Source organism: Lipotes vexillifer, unplaced genomic scaffold (assembly GCF_000442215.2).
Source record: "Lipotes vexillifer unplaced genomic scaffold, Lipotes_vexillifer_v1.1 scaffold639, whole genome shotgun sequence".
Taxonomy (NCBI): domain Eukaryota; kingdom Metazoa; phylum Chordata; class Mammalia; order Artiodactyla; family Lipotidae; genus Lipotes; species Lipotes vexillifer.
In genome coordinates this window covers 2,686,004-2,702,009 of record NW_006786377.1, presented here as the reverse complement: position 1 = coordinate 2,702,009, position 16,006 = coordinate 2,686,004, and the positions used below count along the sequence as shown (strand labels likewise).

At 39.7% G+C, this 16,006-nt stretch overlaps 1 protein-coding gene across 1 annotated transcript in view; it reads left to right on the top strand.

Annotated features, from left to right (window-relative positions):
- The window catches only part of MTHFD1L (methylenetetrahydrofolate dehydrogenase (NADP+ dependent) 1 like), a 194,981-nt gene that overhangs the window by 119,544 nt on the left and 59,431 nt on the right, over nucleotides 1-16,006 (top strand). Inside the window, exons 22-24 of the mRNA XM_007458769.1 lie at nucleotides 2,168-2,209; nucleotides 2,932-3,032; nucleotides 3,580-3,757. Of these exons, the coding sequence (XP_007458831.1) occupies nucleotides 2,168-2,209; nucleotides 2,932-3,032; nucleotides 3,580-3,757 (321 nt within the window). The remainder of the gene's footprint in view (nucleotides 1-2,167; nucleotides 2,210-2,931; nucleotides 3,033-3,579; nucleotides 3,758-16,006) is intronic.

Sequence of the window (16,006 nt, the reverse complement as noted above, 5' to 3'; positions counted from 1 at the left end):
ATGTGCTTTATATTTTTAAATAGTTTCACAGGTTACTTCTGGATTCTTATATATATATATATCCAGTGACCTGTCTCAATTTTTTAAGGTATAATTGACACACAACATTATATTAGTTTCAAGGTATACAACATAATGTTCAGTATTTGTATACACTGTAAAATGATCACCACAGTAAGTCATTAACATCTGTCACCATACATAGTTTAAAAAAAAATGTTTTTCCTTGGAATGAGAACTTTTCAGATCTACTCTCTTAGCAACTTTCAAATATGCAATACAATATTTTTACCTATAGTCACCATGCTCTGTGTTAAATCTCCATAACTTAAATAATTCTCTTATTCGTTGTACTAATTTAGCTGTAAATACTTTGGAGAGTTCTATGTGGACAATCATATATGAAAATAATGACAGTTCTGTTTCTTCCTTTCCAATCTTGATACTTTTTTTTTTCATCACTAACCATATGTTTCTAGTTGCAATGCAGTATTAAATAGTGTTGATAGCCAGCATCCTACTGTTATTCCTTATCAGCAAGAGAACATTTTTAATAGTTCATCGCTAAATATGTTTTCTGTAGTATTTCAGTATATGGTTTTTATCAGGTTAAGAAAATTGCCTTCTGTTGCTGTTTGTCAAGTTGTTATACTATATGTTGAATAATCTTCGTCTGTTGAGATGATATGATTTTTCTCTTTACTGTTGCAAATTATATTACAAATATTAAATGAACCTTGCATTATCTTTTTTATGAATAACTGAATTTTGCTTGTTGATTCTTTTTTATATTCTCATTAAGGGATTTTGTAACATTAGGATAATCTATTTATTCAAAGATGGGAAGAAGTCACCTGTAACAGTCCCTGGGCCTGTTGCTTATTGGTGAGGGGTAGGGTTTTAACTGCAAACTTAATTTTTTTTAATGAGTAGAGAACTGTTTAAGTTCTCTATTTTTTCCTAAATGAGTTTTATATTAAAACTCATACTAAGTTTCTCTATCTTTTAAAAAAGTATTGGTATAAAGTTTGTCCCAGTATCCTATTAATTCTGTCTACAGCATGTGTAGTTACAATATTTTTTTCATTCCTTTAAAAAAAAAACTCTTGCCAGAATATTATCAATTTTGTTAGTCTTAAAGAACCAGCTTTGGTTATTTTGATCCCCTCTACTTTCTGGCATTTACATACAACCCATTTTTCTTGATTTTGCCTAATTTTTGATTTTGCAAAACTTTGCATATGTTCAAGCTCAGCAGTACTTTATGTTCCTTTTTTAATCCAGCGTTTTGGTTGTTCCAGTTGAAGGGTCCACTGTGTGTTTTAGTTTATGCTAATGCTGAAAAAAAGACCCATCTGAAAATACCTTATGATGTTTCCTCACAATCTCAAAAAACAATCTGTCGTAGAGGTAACTTTTCAAAGGATTTCTAATATTCTCAAGACCTCTTTCGCTGAGAGAACAAGTCACCACGTCCTCAGTGAGTTAAAATGTTGTCTAGGGTTTCTCACTGAAACCAGTTGCAGGCTATAGACAAAACAAAAACAAAAACAATGGGGAACTGTGAAAACGCACCAAATTGGGGTTTCAGAACCCTATTATACTCATGCCCCTGTTCTGCCTCTCATTTGCTGTGTAACTGTGGGCAAGATACCTGCCTTCTCTCACCTTCAGTTTCCTTATCTTTAAACTGCCAACCCCATCGGCTTCTGTAAGAAACTAGGCCAAAAAAAGGGGAAAATTAATGGCAATTATTTTTAAATGACTTAGAATTTATTTAGAACGATTATGCACTCTGTATAAATCAAGTATTAATCATACTGTGAGTTCCCTTTTATGCTAGGATAATGGGCAACAGTATGAAAGTTCTTAATATTAGCTCAAATTAGAATCGCCTGAGAAGTTTTTAACCATCCCTGATCCTGGGTCCCACTCCCAGCAATCCTGGTTTAATTGGTCAGGGTGGAGCTCAAGCATCAGTGACTTTTAAAAGCACCCACAAGACTTTATGTTCAGCCAGGGCTGCCAGTTATTGGTTTAAAAGCACAAAATGTGTTTTTTAAATGAACCTTCCCAAAAGGGACCGTGATTTGTTTTTCTTTCAGATCTTAATCAGAGTAAACAGTTTGATAGGATTATTCTTAATTTTTGTCTTTTCTTATCTCAGGTAACTGCTGGGGTCCCTCTTAAAAAAGAATATACAGAAGAGGTAAGAGTGAAGAATTATTCACATCCAGTTAACCATTGACTAGCAGTTAAATCTCAGTCAGGGAATAGGTCCTCCACCAGTGGCCTCTTAGAAAAGTGCTTTTCTAATAATCCAAGAGGAAATGGGTGGGGGAAGGGATAAAATCCACTCAGTTAACTCTCCAATCTTAAGAAAAGATGGGTGTAGGCTTTCTGTCCAGTTCCTACCCCCTGGGCAGCCATCAGAGCAGACCTCTGATGTGGCAGAAGCTGACTTTTGGAAGATATACAATTGGCTTTATGACTTGCATGAGTAAGTAGACTTTGATTGACTGGCAACAGTACCTCTTAGCTCCTACAGGTGGCGCCAGGGATTTGAGCAGGGAATAGCTGGACGGTGCTGGTCACCCTCCCAGGACCTTGCGCCTTCTTGTCCACCAGCCCACAGAGCGTGGGCATGTTGCTGATGTCCTGGCCACCAGTCTGCAGCAGAAATAGCTGCCTGGCTCAAGACCCACATATGCCATTGGATCTAGAATAATTTTAGGCTTTACTTGGAAAATGAGCCTCCCCCTTCTGCAGCCATCTTTTCTTGGAGGGAAAAAGTGATTGATGGCTTTCTTTAATAGCTTCCAGGACAATAACATGAGTATAGATAGACCCAAAACCTGCCAGAGTGGGCCTGTCTGTGTGGTTTGGCAGGTTGGATGTGAGGTGATACATGGGGGCCTGGTTTCCTTACAGAACCTCCAGCTGGTGGCAGCTGGCTGCTGTAACCTAGAGAAGCAAATTCAGATTGCTCAGCTCTTCGGGGTCCCTGTTGTCGTGGCTCTGAATGTCTTCAGGTAAGTCAAGTGTCCTACTTTAAATGTGGTCATATCGCTGGGCCACCCTGTGAACTAAGTGCATTTGTGTTTTGAGGATGTTTGACCTCTTCTCTGCTTCATCTAAAAGTACAGAGAAATACTCTGCTTATTCTATTTGTTTGATTTTCTTTGAATTGGTTTTACTTTAGCAGAAGTGTTTTCACATGTTATCAGGGAAGTGAAATCTATATAGTGAGTTACCATTTCTTTGGCTTTTTTTTTTTTCTTCTTCTTCTTAATTCCACCCAGCATTTCTGACGGAAAGACTGTGGATGATCAAAGGGATATGTTATGGAATTTTCTCAATAAAACCCTTAACAACTTGAAATATTTGAGTCATGTTGGAGAGGATTTTTTCCCCCATGCTTTTCTTAAGGTCTGATTTATTTAAGCTCAGTGTAACCACTTTTGATGTTTAAAATATATTCAATGTTTGGGAGCAAAGTTCTGCATAAGCAGTTAGTCTTTCTTTAAAAACATCGCTAAATGAATACAGATGCAAAACCACAAACATTTTCATCAGCAGGACCGACACCCGAGCGGAGATTGACTTGGTGTGTGAGCTTGCAAAGCGAGCTGGTGCCTTTAATGCAGTGCCCTGCTATCACTGGTCGATTGGTGGGAAAGGGTCGGTGGACCTGGCTCAGGCTGTGAGAGAAGCTGCAAGTAAAAAGAGTCGTTTCCAATTCCTGTATGATGTGCAGGTAAGATCCAACGCAATGATAACGGTGCCTGACGGGTCTTGCCCCTTAACTGTATGCCAGGCCAGTGCCGAGAGCTTCACGTGGGTTGTCACAACAGCTCTGCAGATGAGGAAACCGAAGGTTGAAGAGGTTAAGCCATCTGACGAGATCCTGTTGCCAAGGGGCCCCAGCTCCTTGCCCCCAAGCCTGTGCTCTACACTCAGCGCAGAGGGGTTTTGGAGTACAGGGTTCAACAGGGTTTGCACAGAAGCAAGACTTTTGAGCAACTTCATAAGGCATGGGATATCACGGGCAGTATTTTCCTTGTCCGTTTCTGCTATAGCCCATTTGCACCATGGTTTTCCTGAGCTATGCCTAGTATATTTTAAAAATTTTTTGAATTGTGGTAAAATACATCATAACATAAAATTGACCATCTTTACCATTTTTAGGTGAATAGTTCACTAGTGTTAAGCAGCTTCACATTGTTGTGCAACCACCCTCCTTCTCCATAGGTCTTTTCAAATTGCAAAATCGAAACTCTGTGCCCGTTAAACACTAACTCCCCATTTCTCCTTCTCTGTTGCTGGCTATCTCATACCAGTAAGCCATAAAGTTTGTCCCTTTTTTGACTGGCTTATTCTGTCCCACTCTGTCTCAGTCCTTTCAGGCTGCTATAAGGAATACCATAGTACTGGGTGGCTTATAAACAACAAATTTATTACTCATAGTTTTGGAGGCTAGGAAGTCTTAAGAGCAGAGCATCAGCAGATTCGATGTCTGGTGAGGGCCTGCTTCTTATTTCATAGATGGGAGTCTTCTCACTGTATCCTCATATGGTGGAAGTGGGGAGGGATCTCTCTAGGTTGTCTTTGTATAAGAGCACTAATCCCATTCCTGAGGGGTGCACCCACATGACCTAATCACCCCAGAGCCCCATCTCCTAATGACATCAACCTAATCACTCCCAAAGGCCTCAGATGCTAATATATCATCCCATTGGAAATTAGGCTTCAACATACCAATTTGGGGGCACGCAAACATTCAGTCCGTAGCACTTACTTAGTATAATGTCCTCAAGGTTCACCCATGTTATTGCATATGTCAGAACTTCTTTCCTTCTTAAGGCTGAACAACAGTCCATTGTATGTTTATGCCACTTTTTTGCTATCCATTCATCTGTCAGTGGCCACTTGGGTTGCTTCCACTTCTTGGCTATCATAAATAATGCTGCTCTGAACATGTGTGTAAAACTGCTTCCAGTTCTTTTGGGCATATACGCTTAAGAGGAGTTGCTGGATTGTCTAGTATATTTTTTAAGCACAGCTGGATAATGAGGGTTCAGTCAGAATATCTGAACTTCTCGGGACCTCACTCTTCTTGGTTCATCTTTGCTGCCACCCAAACATCTCCATTCTGGATTTGCTGGCTCCAGCTCTGGCTGTTGGATTTGTCCTCATAGGTGGTCCCTGGTTGCCAGAGTGCTCAGGCTTCAAACTGGTGGCTTCTCTGGTTCCTTCATCCCTCACAAATTCCGTTAGTCTTGAGTCTAGAGTTACATCATGAAGAACACGATGATAACTTTAAGCCAAGGAGGGCTTCTTGTCTGCCAGGCATACGGGCACTTTGTGCTTGTTGACTTCTTTAGTCCTCACCTCCCCGTTGGGTAGAAACTGTTGCTTTTCCCATGTTTTACATACAAGGAAAATAAAGCAAACAGAGGTTAAGTAACCTGCCCTATGTCCCACAGCCAGCCAGAGGCAGAGCTGAGGGGGTGTGTGTGGAATGACGGAGGCCATCATCCTGCTTTGTCATTCAGAATCCACTACTGTGTTCAAAAGTGGGTGTTGGGATGGGGAGGATTCCTCTCAAACGGGCAGCAACTGAGTGACCCACCTGAAGAGGAAGCACCAGGATGGGCAAAGAATCCATGCCAAATGGGGTCACTGCAGGTAGTTGGTGACTATGGGAGGAAGGATTTCAGGAATGAATTGGGATGGTTAGCTCAGAAAAGGCGTGTCGTGTTCAAAGGTCATTTTATGAGACCCTCATGTTCTGTCTCATAGAGGTGGTGGGGCAGGATGTGGCAGTGGGGAGGGCGGTGGGCTTGGGTTCTACAGGTAGAAAGATGTCCTGATTAGAAGCTGTTCTCTGGAGATGCTGAGCATAATACAGATGCAGCCCTGCAGTGGGCCCATCACGGGGAAGGAAGCCAACTCAGATGGTGGCTGGCCAAGGTAATCTTGTGTTCCTTCCTGGGCCTTGATGCCCAGGTAAGCCTTGCTGGGTTGAGGGTGATTAGGTCATGAGGGTGCAGCCCTCGTGAATCGGTGCAGCTCTTGGCCCTTTTACACGAACAACTGTCGGGAAACCCTCAGACCACCGCCCCACTCTGATCGTGAAGCACCCCACCCTGAGTGGCAATGGCAGTTTTTTTGTTTGTGTTTAGTAAATTTATTTATTTATTTGTTTATTGGCTGCGTTGGGTCTTCGTTGCTGCGCACGGGCTTCCTCTAGTTGCGGCGAGCGGGGGCTACTCGTCGTTGCGGTGCGCGGGCTTCTCATTGCGGTGGCTTCTCTTGTTGCAGAGCACGGGCTTCAGTCGTTGTGGCACACGGGCTCAGTAGTTGTGGCTCGCGGGCTCTAGAGTGCAGGCTCAGTAGTTGCGGCGCACAGGCTTAGTTGTTCCGCGACATGTGGGATCTTCCCGGACCAGGGCTAGAAACCCGGGTCCCCTGCATTGGCAGGCGGATTCTTAACCACTGCACCACCAGGGAAGCCCCGCAATGGCAGATTTTAAACGAATGATTTCACAAAGTGTGGCTTTTTCAAGGAAACCATCCAAAGTGAAAAGGTCAGTAAATAGAAGCAGTGTTTTGTGAGTTGTGCTGTCTTAAACATGTACTATCCCTAAAATGAACCCTTTTCCTTTCCACCAATATCATAATTTTTTTTTCCTGAATTCCCATTTTTTTGTGGAGATAATGCTGTTAAAATGTCTGCTCTTCTGTGAAAAGGGGAACAGTTTTATAATAATGTGGTCTAAAGTCATATTTGATAGGATTCTTGCCTCCTTTGCCCACATACACTATTCCCTTTTCTTATAACACAGAAATTAGATGTGAGCTGCGTAATTGCTTCTTAGAGAATCAGCAGCTCAGCCTATTATTGCTACATGACAGTTTATGAAAAGAGCTATTGCTGCTTCTGGCTCACTAGGGACTGTCTCCTTGATAGCTCTGTCGCTCACGCTGGTGAGTCGATTTTCAATAATATAAGACGATTTACAATCTTGTCTTGTAACGGTGTAGGAAATCTGAAGCCATCGTTGCAGGCAGTAACAGAGCTCAGCCTCCCTCCCGCCACAATTAAGTGCATAGTCAGTGTTGGTGAGCCTTTGTGGACTAAGTAATGGTTTTCTTTTTCTTTTTTTCCTTTCTTTTTTGTTTTTAATTTTTATTTAAGTAATAATGGTTTTCTTGAAACCCTTTAATTCCCTTTGTTTTCCCCCCACGGCTAGCCCTTTGATGCTAGACAGCTCAACTAGGTATCAGACTGCCCCACAGGAAAAAAAGAAGTGACAAAATGCTTTTGGATAAAACACCCTGCTGCCTTTGCTTCTCTGCACAAACTGGGCTTCTGTGTGCCTTTTGCTATCATCCCAGACTCTATTCCACCAAGAGTGTATTCAGCGCAGGATTGATGGCCTCTTAGTTCCTGCTCCAGCCCCGCCCCAATCTTATGTTACTGGAGAAAGACACCTGAGCTCATTGGAGAAATTGGAAATAGTGTCAGAGCACAGGGCATGATTGCTTTTGTGTGGGGAGTAGAAATCGTCTCAAAACCCCAAATGGAAAGAGAAACAGCTCGAGAGAAATAGTGTTTACCTGACCTCAGTGACACTGTAAGGCCGGACAACTCGCAGAGCATGAGGCCTTCTGATGACGGTTCCATTAGTTAAAGCAAGAAACAAGCTGCTCTTCTGACTCGGGAGTCTGTGCTGAACTTTGAAAAGTTGAGGGAAGCAGCCACTGTTCTCTAGAGAAAATTCTGCACCTCTTTTACCAGAGCAACTTCTAATTCAAGAGGAGGCAACTTTTGTTCGTGGTACTAGAGGTGGCTGTTGATTATTTCAGAATAAAACAAATTTTTTTACGCAACAGGTTCTTATTAGTTATCTGTTTTATACATATTAGTGTATATATGTCAATCCCAATCTCCCAGAATAATAATTTTTTAAATATGGAATAGAAGGCAGTGGCCTAATTGTTCAGAGGAAGTTTATCATGTGAGAATTGATATATTTAAACTTGAACTACACTGCGTCATTTCCTCTCAACCGTTAATGATGATCACAGCCCCCTTTCCTTTTAAGGAACAGTTAGAAGTCCTCCCCAAAACCTGTCTTTTCTATTATTACTTTTGGCAATTTTATCTTTACGGTTGACCAATATATCTCCGTATCTGCAAGCACCCAGGAAAACAGTATAGCAGATGAAAAAACGAATCTGTATTTACACTTTATTAGCTAACAAATCCCTCTTCCATACATAATTTCAAGTATATCTCATCCAATCCCGTGGGGTGTGTGAGCTCAACTCTGTATCTTAAATGCAGAAATAGGAGTTCAGAGAAGGTGAGGGACGTGCCCCGTGACAAATGGACACTTGATAGAAGAAGTAATGTATTATAGTTAAAGGGGTCATTCAGAATTGAGTTCAAATCTTTTTTTTTTTTAATTGGAGTATAGTTGATTTACAATGTTGTGTTAGTTTCCGGTGTACAGTAAAGTGATTGTTATACGTATACAGATATTCATTCTTTTTTAGTTTCTTTTCTCATATAGGTTATCACAGAATATTGAGTAGAGTTCCCTGTGCTATACAGTAGGTCCTTGTTGGTTATCTGTTTTATGTAGAGTAGTGCATGTATGTTCATCCCAAACTCCTAATTTATCCCTCCCCCTTCCCTTTCCCCTTTGGTAACCATAAGTTTGTTTCCCATGGCTGCAAATCTGTCTCTGTTTTGTAAATAAGTTGATTTGTTTCATTTATTTAGATTCCACATGGAAGCAATATCATGTTATTTGTCTTTCTCTTTCTGACTTACTTCAGTATGATAATCTCTAGGTCCATCCATGTTGCTGCAAGTGGCATTATTTCATTCTTTTTTATGGTTGAGTGGTATTCCGTTGTATATATGTACCACATATCTTATTTATCCATTCCTCTTTCGGTGGGCAGTTAGGTTGCTTCCATGTCTTGGCTATTGTAAATAATGCTGCTATGAACTTTGGGGTGCGTGTATCTTTTCTAATTAGAGTTTTCATCTTTTCCTGATATATGCCCAGGAGTAACTATTTTTAGTTTTTTAAGGAACCTCCATACTGTTCTCCATAGTGGCTGTACCAATTTACATTCCCACCAACAGTGCAAGAGGGTTCCCTTTTCTCCACACCCTCTCCAGCATTTACTGTTTGTAGACTTTTTGATGATGGTCATTTTGACCTGTGTGAGGTGATAAGCTCACTGTAGTTTTTATTTGCATTTCTCTGATAATTAGTGATGTTGAGCATCTTTCCATGTGCTTTTTGCCATCTGTATGTCTTCTTTGGAGAAATATCTATTTAGATCTTCTGCCCATTTTTGATTGGGTTTGTTTTTTTGACATAGAGCTGTTATGAGCTGTTTGTATATTTTGGAGACTAATCCATTGTTGGTAACTTCATTTGCAAAGAGAGTTCAAATCTCGATGGGACCTCCCACTATGGATATAAATGTGGACAACTCTCTGAGCCTCAGCTTCCTTATCTATAAAATAGTGTCTGATATTAACACCAACTTCACCCAGTTGCTGTGAGGACCAAATGAAATGTCCTGGATTAAAATGCTGGGACATAGGAGGCTGGTAATCTATGTTAGCTCTTCCTTCTGTCACTTTCACTTCAGGAAGAGAGGGGGTTTCCTGAATTGACCTTCAAGAATTGTCTTGTAACTCAGGTAACCTGGAGGTAGGGCTCCAGGGTTGGTTTCCTGTTCAAGTGTGTTAAAATCAGCAATTAGCAGCCCCTAGTGCACCAGGAAAGAAAGGCACTCCCAAATTAAAGCAAGACATTTAGCATTCTTTCTCCATTAGAATTGGGAGCTATTAGTGATTTAATAGAAAGTCAGTAGCTTTTGCGAAGAATGTATGGCACCACCGAAAGTCCATCTGAATATTGTTTGTTAAATCAGGAGTGAAAGTTGAAAACCATCTCTACATCCCTCCATATCCTTCCTCTAAACTCGTAAACATTTAGAGGTGTAACCTTGACAGCATGAGAAGATGGTGTTTGTTTTTATTAAAAGGTCTTTCCTGTTCCTTGTGTGAAGCCATTCTCTTGATCACAGCAGGGCTAGAAGCAAGGGAGATCAAAACAGACGAGGAAGACTCCATCTAGGGCCACAGCCAGCACCGCAGATTTCTGAACTATTGCACTTTCACTGCCTGTGTGTTTAGGAGTGTTTTCTCCCCTGCTGGCAGGGGATTGAGGAGTGGGGGAGTTCGTTGATTACTGAGGAATTATGTATGTTATATTTTTCAAGAATTCAAACCAGTTGTTGGTAGGGTTTTGAGTTATCCTTTAATTGGACTCGGGGCATCAGCCAGCAAAGAGAGCCTCAAATTTTAAGGAAATAAATAAAAATGCATATGTATAAGTACTTGTATGTATGTATATAGAGTGTGTGTGTTCGTGTGTGTGTATGTGTATATATTTTTTAATTGTGGTAAAAAATATATGTAAAATGAAATTTCCCATTTTAATCATTTTTAAATATATACAGTTCCATGTATTTAGAACATATCAAAATGTATGCATAAATACTATATTTGTAGTTTTAATTCATAGCACTTAAAACATACATCTCTGTATGTCTTTTGTATTTCATAGTAATTGCTAAACAACAGTCTAAGGAGAAGGGATGACCTTTCTTTTTTTATTTTTAATTAATTAATTAATTTTTGTTTTGTTTTTCAGTTTTTTTGAATTTTATTTTATTTATTTTCTTATACAGCAGGTTCTTATTAGTCATCAGTTTTATACACATCAGTGTATACATGTCAGTCCCAATCGCGCAATTCATCACACCACCACCACCACCCCCCGCAGCTTTCCCCCCTTGGTGTCCATACGTTTGTTCTCTGCATCTGTGTCTCAACTTCTGCCCTGCAAACTGGTTCATCTGAACCTTTTTTCCAGGTTCCGCACACATGAGTTATATACAATATTTGTTGTTCTCTTTCTGACTTACTTCACCCTGTATGACAGTCTCTAGATCCATCCACATCTCAACAAATGACCCAATTTCGTTCATTTTTATGGCTGAGTAATATTCTATTGTATATATGTACCACAACTTCTTTATCCATTCGTCTGTCGATGGGCATTTAGGTTGCTTCCATGACCTGGCTATTGTAAATAGTGCTGCAGTGAACATTGGGATGCATGTGTCTTTTTGAATTACGGTTTGCTCTGGGTATATGCCCAGTACTGGGATTGCTGGGTCATATGGTAATTCAATTTTTAGTTTTTTAAGGAACCTCCATACTGTTCTCCATAGTGGCTGTATCAGTTTACATTCCCACCAACAGTGCAAGAGGGTTCGCTTTTCTCCACACCCTCTCCAGCATTTGTTGTTTGTAGATTTTCTCATGATGCCCATTCTAACTGATGTGAGGAGATACCTCATTGTAGTTTTGATTTCTATTTCTCTAATGATTAGTGATGTTGAGCAGCTTTTCATGTGCTTCTTGGCCATCTGTATGTCTTCTTTGGAGAAATGTCTATTTAGGTCTTCTGCCCATTTTTGGATTGGGCTGTGTGTTTCTTTAATATCGAGCTGCATGAGCTGTTTATATATTTTGGAGATTAAACCTTTGTCCATTGATTTGTTGGCAAATATTTTCCCCATTCTGAGGGTTGTCTTTTCGTCTTGTTTATGGTTTCATTTGCTGTGCAAAAGCTTTGAAGTTTCATTAGGTCCCATTTGTTTATTTTTGTTTTTATTTCCATTACTCTAGGAGGTGGATCAAAAAAGATCGTGTTGTGATTTATGTCAAAGAGTGTTCTTCCTATGTTTTCCTCTAAGAGTTTTATAGTGTCCGGTCTTACATTTAGGTCTCGAATCCATTTTGAGTTTCTTTTTGTGTATGGTGTTAGAGAGTGTTCTAATTTCATTCTTTTACATGTAGATGTCCAGTTTTCCCAGCACCACTTATTGAAGAGACTGTCTTTTCTCCACTGTATATCCTTGCCTCCTTTGTCATACATTAGTTGACCATAGGTGCGTGGGTTTACCTCTGGGCTTTCTATCTTGTTCCATTGATCTATGTTTCTGTTTTTGTGCCAGTACCATATTGTCTTGATTACTGGAGCTTTGTAGTATACTCTGAGGTCAGGGAGTCTGATTCCTCCAGCTCCGTTTCTTCCCCTCAAGACTGCTCTGGCTATTCGGGGTCTTTTGTGTCTCCATACAAATTTTAAGACTTTTTGTTCTAGTTCTGTAAAGAATGCCATTGGTAATTTGATAGGGATTGCATTGAAGCTGTAAATTGCTTTGGGTAGTATAGCCGTTTCCACAATATTGATTCTTCCAATCCAAGAACATGGTATATCTCTCCATCTGTTGGTATCATCTTTAATTTCTTTCATCAGCGTCTTATAGTTTTCTGCATACAGGTCTTTTGTCTCCCGAGGTAAGTTTATTCCTAGGTGTTCTATTCCTTTTGTTGCAATGGTAAATGGGAGTATTTCCTTAATTTCTCTTTCAGATTTTTCATCATTAGTGTATAGGAATGCAAGAGATTTCTGTGCATTAATTTTGTATCCTGCAACTTTACCAGATTTGTTGATTAGCTCTAGTAGTTTTCTGGTGGCATCTTTAGGATTCTCTATGTATAGTATCATGTCATCTGCAAACAGTGACAGCTTTACTTCTTCTTTTCCAATTTGTATTCTTTTTTTTCTTTTTCTTCTCTGACTGCTGTGGCTAGGACTTGCAGAACTATGTTGAATAATAGTGGTGAGAGTGGACACCCTTGTGTTCCTGATCTTAGAGGAAATGCTTTCAGTTTTTCACCATTGAGAATGATGTTTGCTGTGGGTTTGTCGTATATGGCCTTTATTATGTAGAGGTAGGTTCCGTCTGTGCCCACTTTCTGGAGAGTTTTTATCATAAATGGGTGTTGAATTTTGTCAAAAGCTTTTTCTGCATCTATTGAGATGATCCTATGGTTTTTATTCTTCAATATGTTAATATGGTGTATCACATTGATCAATTTGCGTATATTGAAGAATCCTTGCATCCCTGGGATAAATCCCACTTGATCATGGTGTATGATCCTTTTAATATGTTGTTGGATTCTGTTTGCTAGTATTTTGTTGAGGATTTTTGCATCTGTATTCATCAGTGATATTGGTCTGTATTTTCTTTTTTTGTAGTATCTTTGTCTTGTTTTGGTATCAAGGTGATGGTGACCTCGTAGAATGAGTTTGGGAGTGTTCCTTTGCAATTTTTTGGAAGAGTTTGAGAAGGATGCGTGTTAGCTCTTCTCTCAGTGTTTGACAGAATTCACCTGTGAAGCCATCTGGTCCTGGACTTTTGTTTGTTGGAAGATGTTTAATCACAGTTTCAATTTCGTTACTTGTGATTGGTCTGTTCATATTTTCTGTTTCTTCCTGGTTCAGTCTTGGGAGGTTAAACCTTTCTAAGAATTCGTCCATTTCTTCCAGGTTGTCCATTTTACTGGCATAGAGTTGCTTATAGTAGTCTCTTAGGATGCTTTGTATTTCTGTGGTATCTGTTGTAACTTCTCCTTTTTCATTTCTAATTTTATTGGTTTGAGTCCTCTCCCTCTTTTTCTTGATGGCTCTGGCTAGTGGTTTATCAATTTTGTTTAACTTCTCAAAGAACCAGCTCTCAGTTTTATTGACCTTTGCTGTTGTTTTCTTTGTTTCTATTTCATTTATTTCTGCTCTGATCTTTATGATTTCTTTCCTTCTGCTAACTTTGGGTTTTGTTTGTTCTTCTTTCTCTAGTTCCTTTAGGTGTAAGGATAGATTGCTTATTTGAGATTTTTCTTGTTTCTTGAGGTAGGCTTGTATAGCTATAAACTTCTCTCTTGGAACTGCTTTTGCTGCCTCCCATAGGTTTTAGATCATCGTGTTTTTATTGTCATTTGTCTCTAGGTATTTTTTGATTCCCTCTTTGATTTCTTCAGTGATCTCTTGGTTATTTAGTAACGTATTGTTTAGACTCCATGTGTTGGTGTTTTTTACGTTGTTTTTTTTTTTGCTGTAATTCATTTCTAATCTTATAGCGTTGTCTTCAGAAAAGATGCTTGATATGATTTCAGTTTTCTTAAATTTACTGAGGCTTGATTTGTGACCCAAGATGTGATCTGTCCTGGAGAATGTTCCGTGCACACTTGAGAAGAAAGTGTAATCTGCTGTTTTTGGATGGAATGTCCTATAAATATCAATTAAATCTATATGCTCTGTTGTGTCATTTAAAGCTTCTGTTTTCTTATTTATTTTCATTTTGGATGATCTGTCCATTGGTGTACATGAGGTGTTAACGTCCCCCACTATTATTGTGTTACTGTCAAGTTCCTCTTTTATAGCTGTGAGCAGTTGTGTTATGTATTGAGGTGCTACTGTGTTGGGTGCATATATATTTATAATTGTTATATCTTCTTCTTGGATTGATCCCTTGATCATTATGTAGTGTCCTTCCTTGTCTCTTGTAACATTCTTTCTTTTAAAGTCTGTTTTATCTGATATGAGTATTGCTACTCCAGCTTTCTTTTGATTTCCATTTGCCTGGAATATCTTTTTCCATCCCCTCACTTTCAGTCTGTATGTGTCCCTAGGTCTGAAGTGGGTCTCTTGTAGACAGCATACATATGGGTCTTGTTTTGTATCCATTCAGCAAGCCTGTGTCTTTTAGTTGGAGCATTTAATCCATTCACATTTAAGGTAATTATCGATATGTATGTTCCTATGACCATTTTCTTAATTGTTTTGGGTTTGTTTTTGTAGGTCCTTTTCTTCTCTTGTGTTGCCCACTTAGAGTAGTTCATTTAGCTTTTGTTGTAGAGCTGGTTTGGTGGTGCTGAATTCTCTTAGCTTTTGCTTGTCTGTAAAGCTTTGGATTTCTCCATGGAATCTGACTGAGATCCTTGCTGGGTAGAGTAATCTTGGTTATAGGTTTTTCCCTTTCATCACTTTAAGTATATCATGCCACTCCCTTCTGGCTTGTAGGGTTTCTGCTGAGGAATCAGCTGTTACCTTTATGGGATTTCCCTTATTCGTTGTCATTTTTCCCTTGCTGCTTTCAGTAATTTTTCTTTGTCTTTAATTTTTGCCAGTTTCATCACTATGTATCTTGGATTGTTTCTCCTTGGGTTTATCCTGTATGGGACTCTGCACTTCCTGGACTTGGGTGGCTATTTCCTTTCCCCTGTTAGGGAAGTTTTAGACTATAATCTCTTCAGATATTTTCTCGGGTCCTTTGTCTCTCTCTTCTCCTTCTGGGACCCCTGTAATGCGAATGTTGTTGCAATTAATGTCGTCCCAGAGGTCTCTTAGGCTGTCTTCATTTCTTTTCATTCTTTTTTCTTTATTCTGTTCCACAGCAGTGAATTCCACCATTCTGTCTTCCGGTCACTTATCCGTTCTTCTGCCTCAGTTATTCTGCTAGTGATTCCTTCTAGTGTATTTTTCATTTCAGTTATTGTATTGTTCATCTCTGTTTGTTTGTTCTTTAATTCTTCTAGGTCTTTGTTAAACATTTCTTGCATCTTCTCAATGTTTGCCTCCATTCTTTTTCTGAGAGGTCCTGGATCATCTTCACTATCATTATTCTGAATTCTTTTTCTGGAAGGTTGCCTATCTCCACTTCATTTAGTTGTTTTTCTGGGGTTTTATCTTGTTCCTTCATCTGGTACATAGCCCTCTGCCTTTTCATCTTGTCTGTGTTTCTGTGAATGTGATTTTTGTTCCACAGGCTGCAGGATTGTAGTTCTCGCTTCTGCTGTCTGCCCTCTTGCTGGGGATGTGATTCTATGTATATAAAATTCAGCCTACTTCTAGTGTTGGACGGTGTCCTGCAGAGGCGGGGGGTCGCTGTGTCTCACCGTGAGGACAAGGACACCGGCAGCAGAAGTTCTGGGAAGTACTCCTTGGAGCCGTCCCTCCCAGAGTCCACCATTAGCCCCACCAAAGAGCCC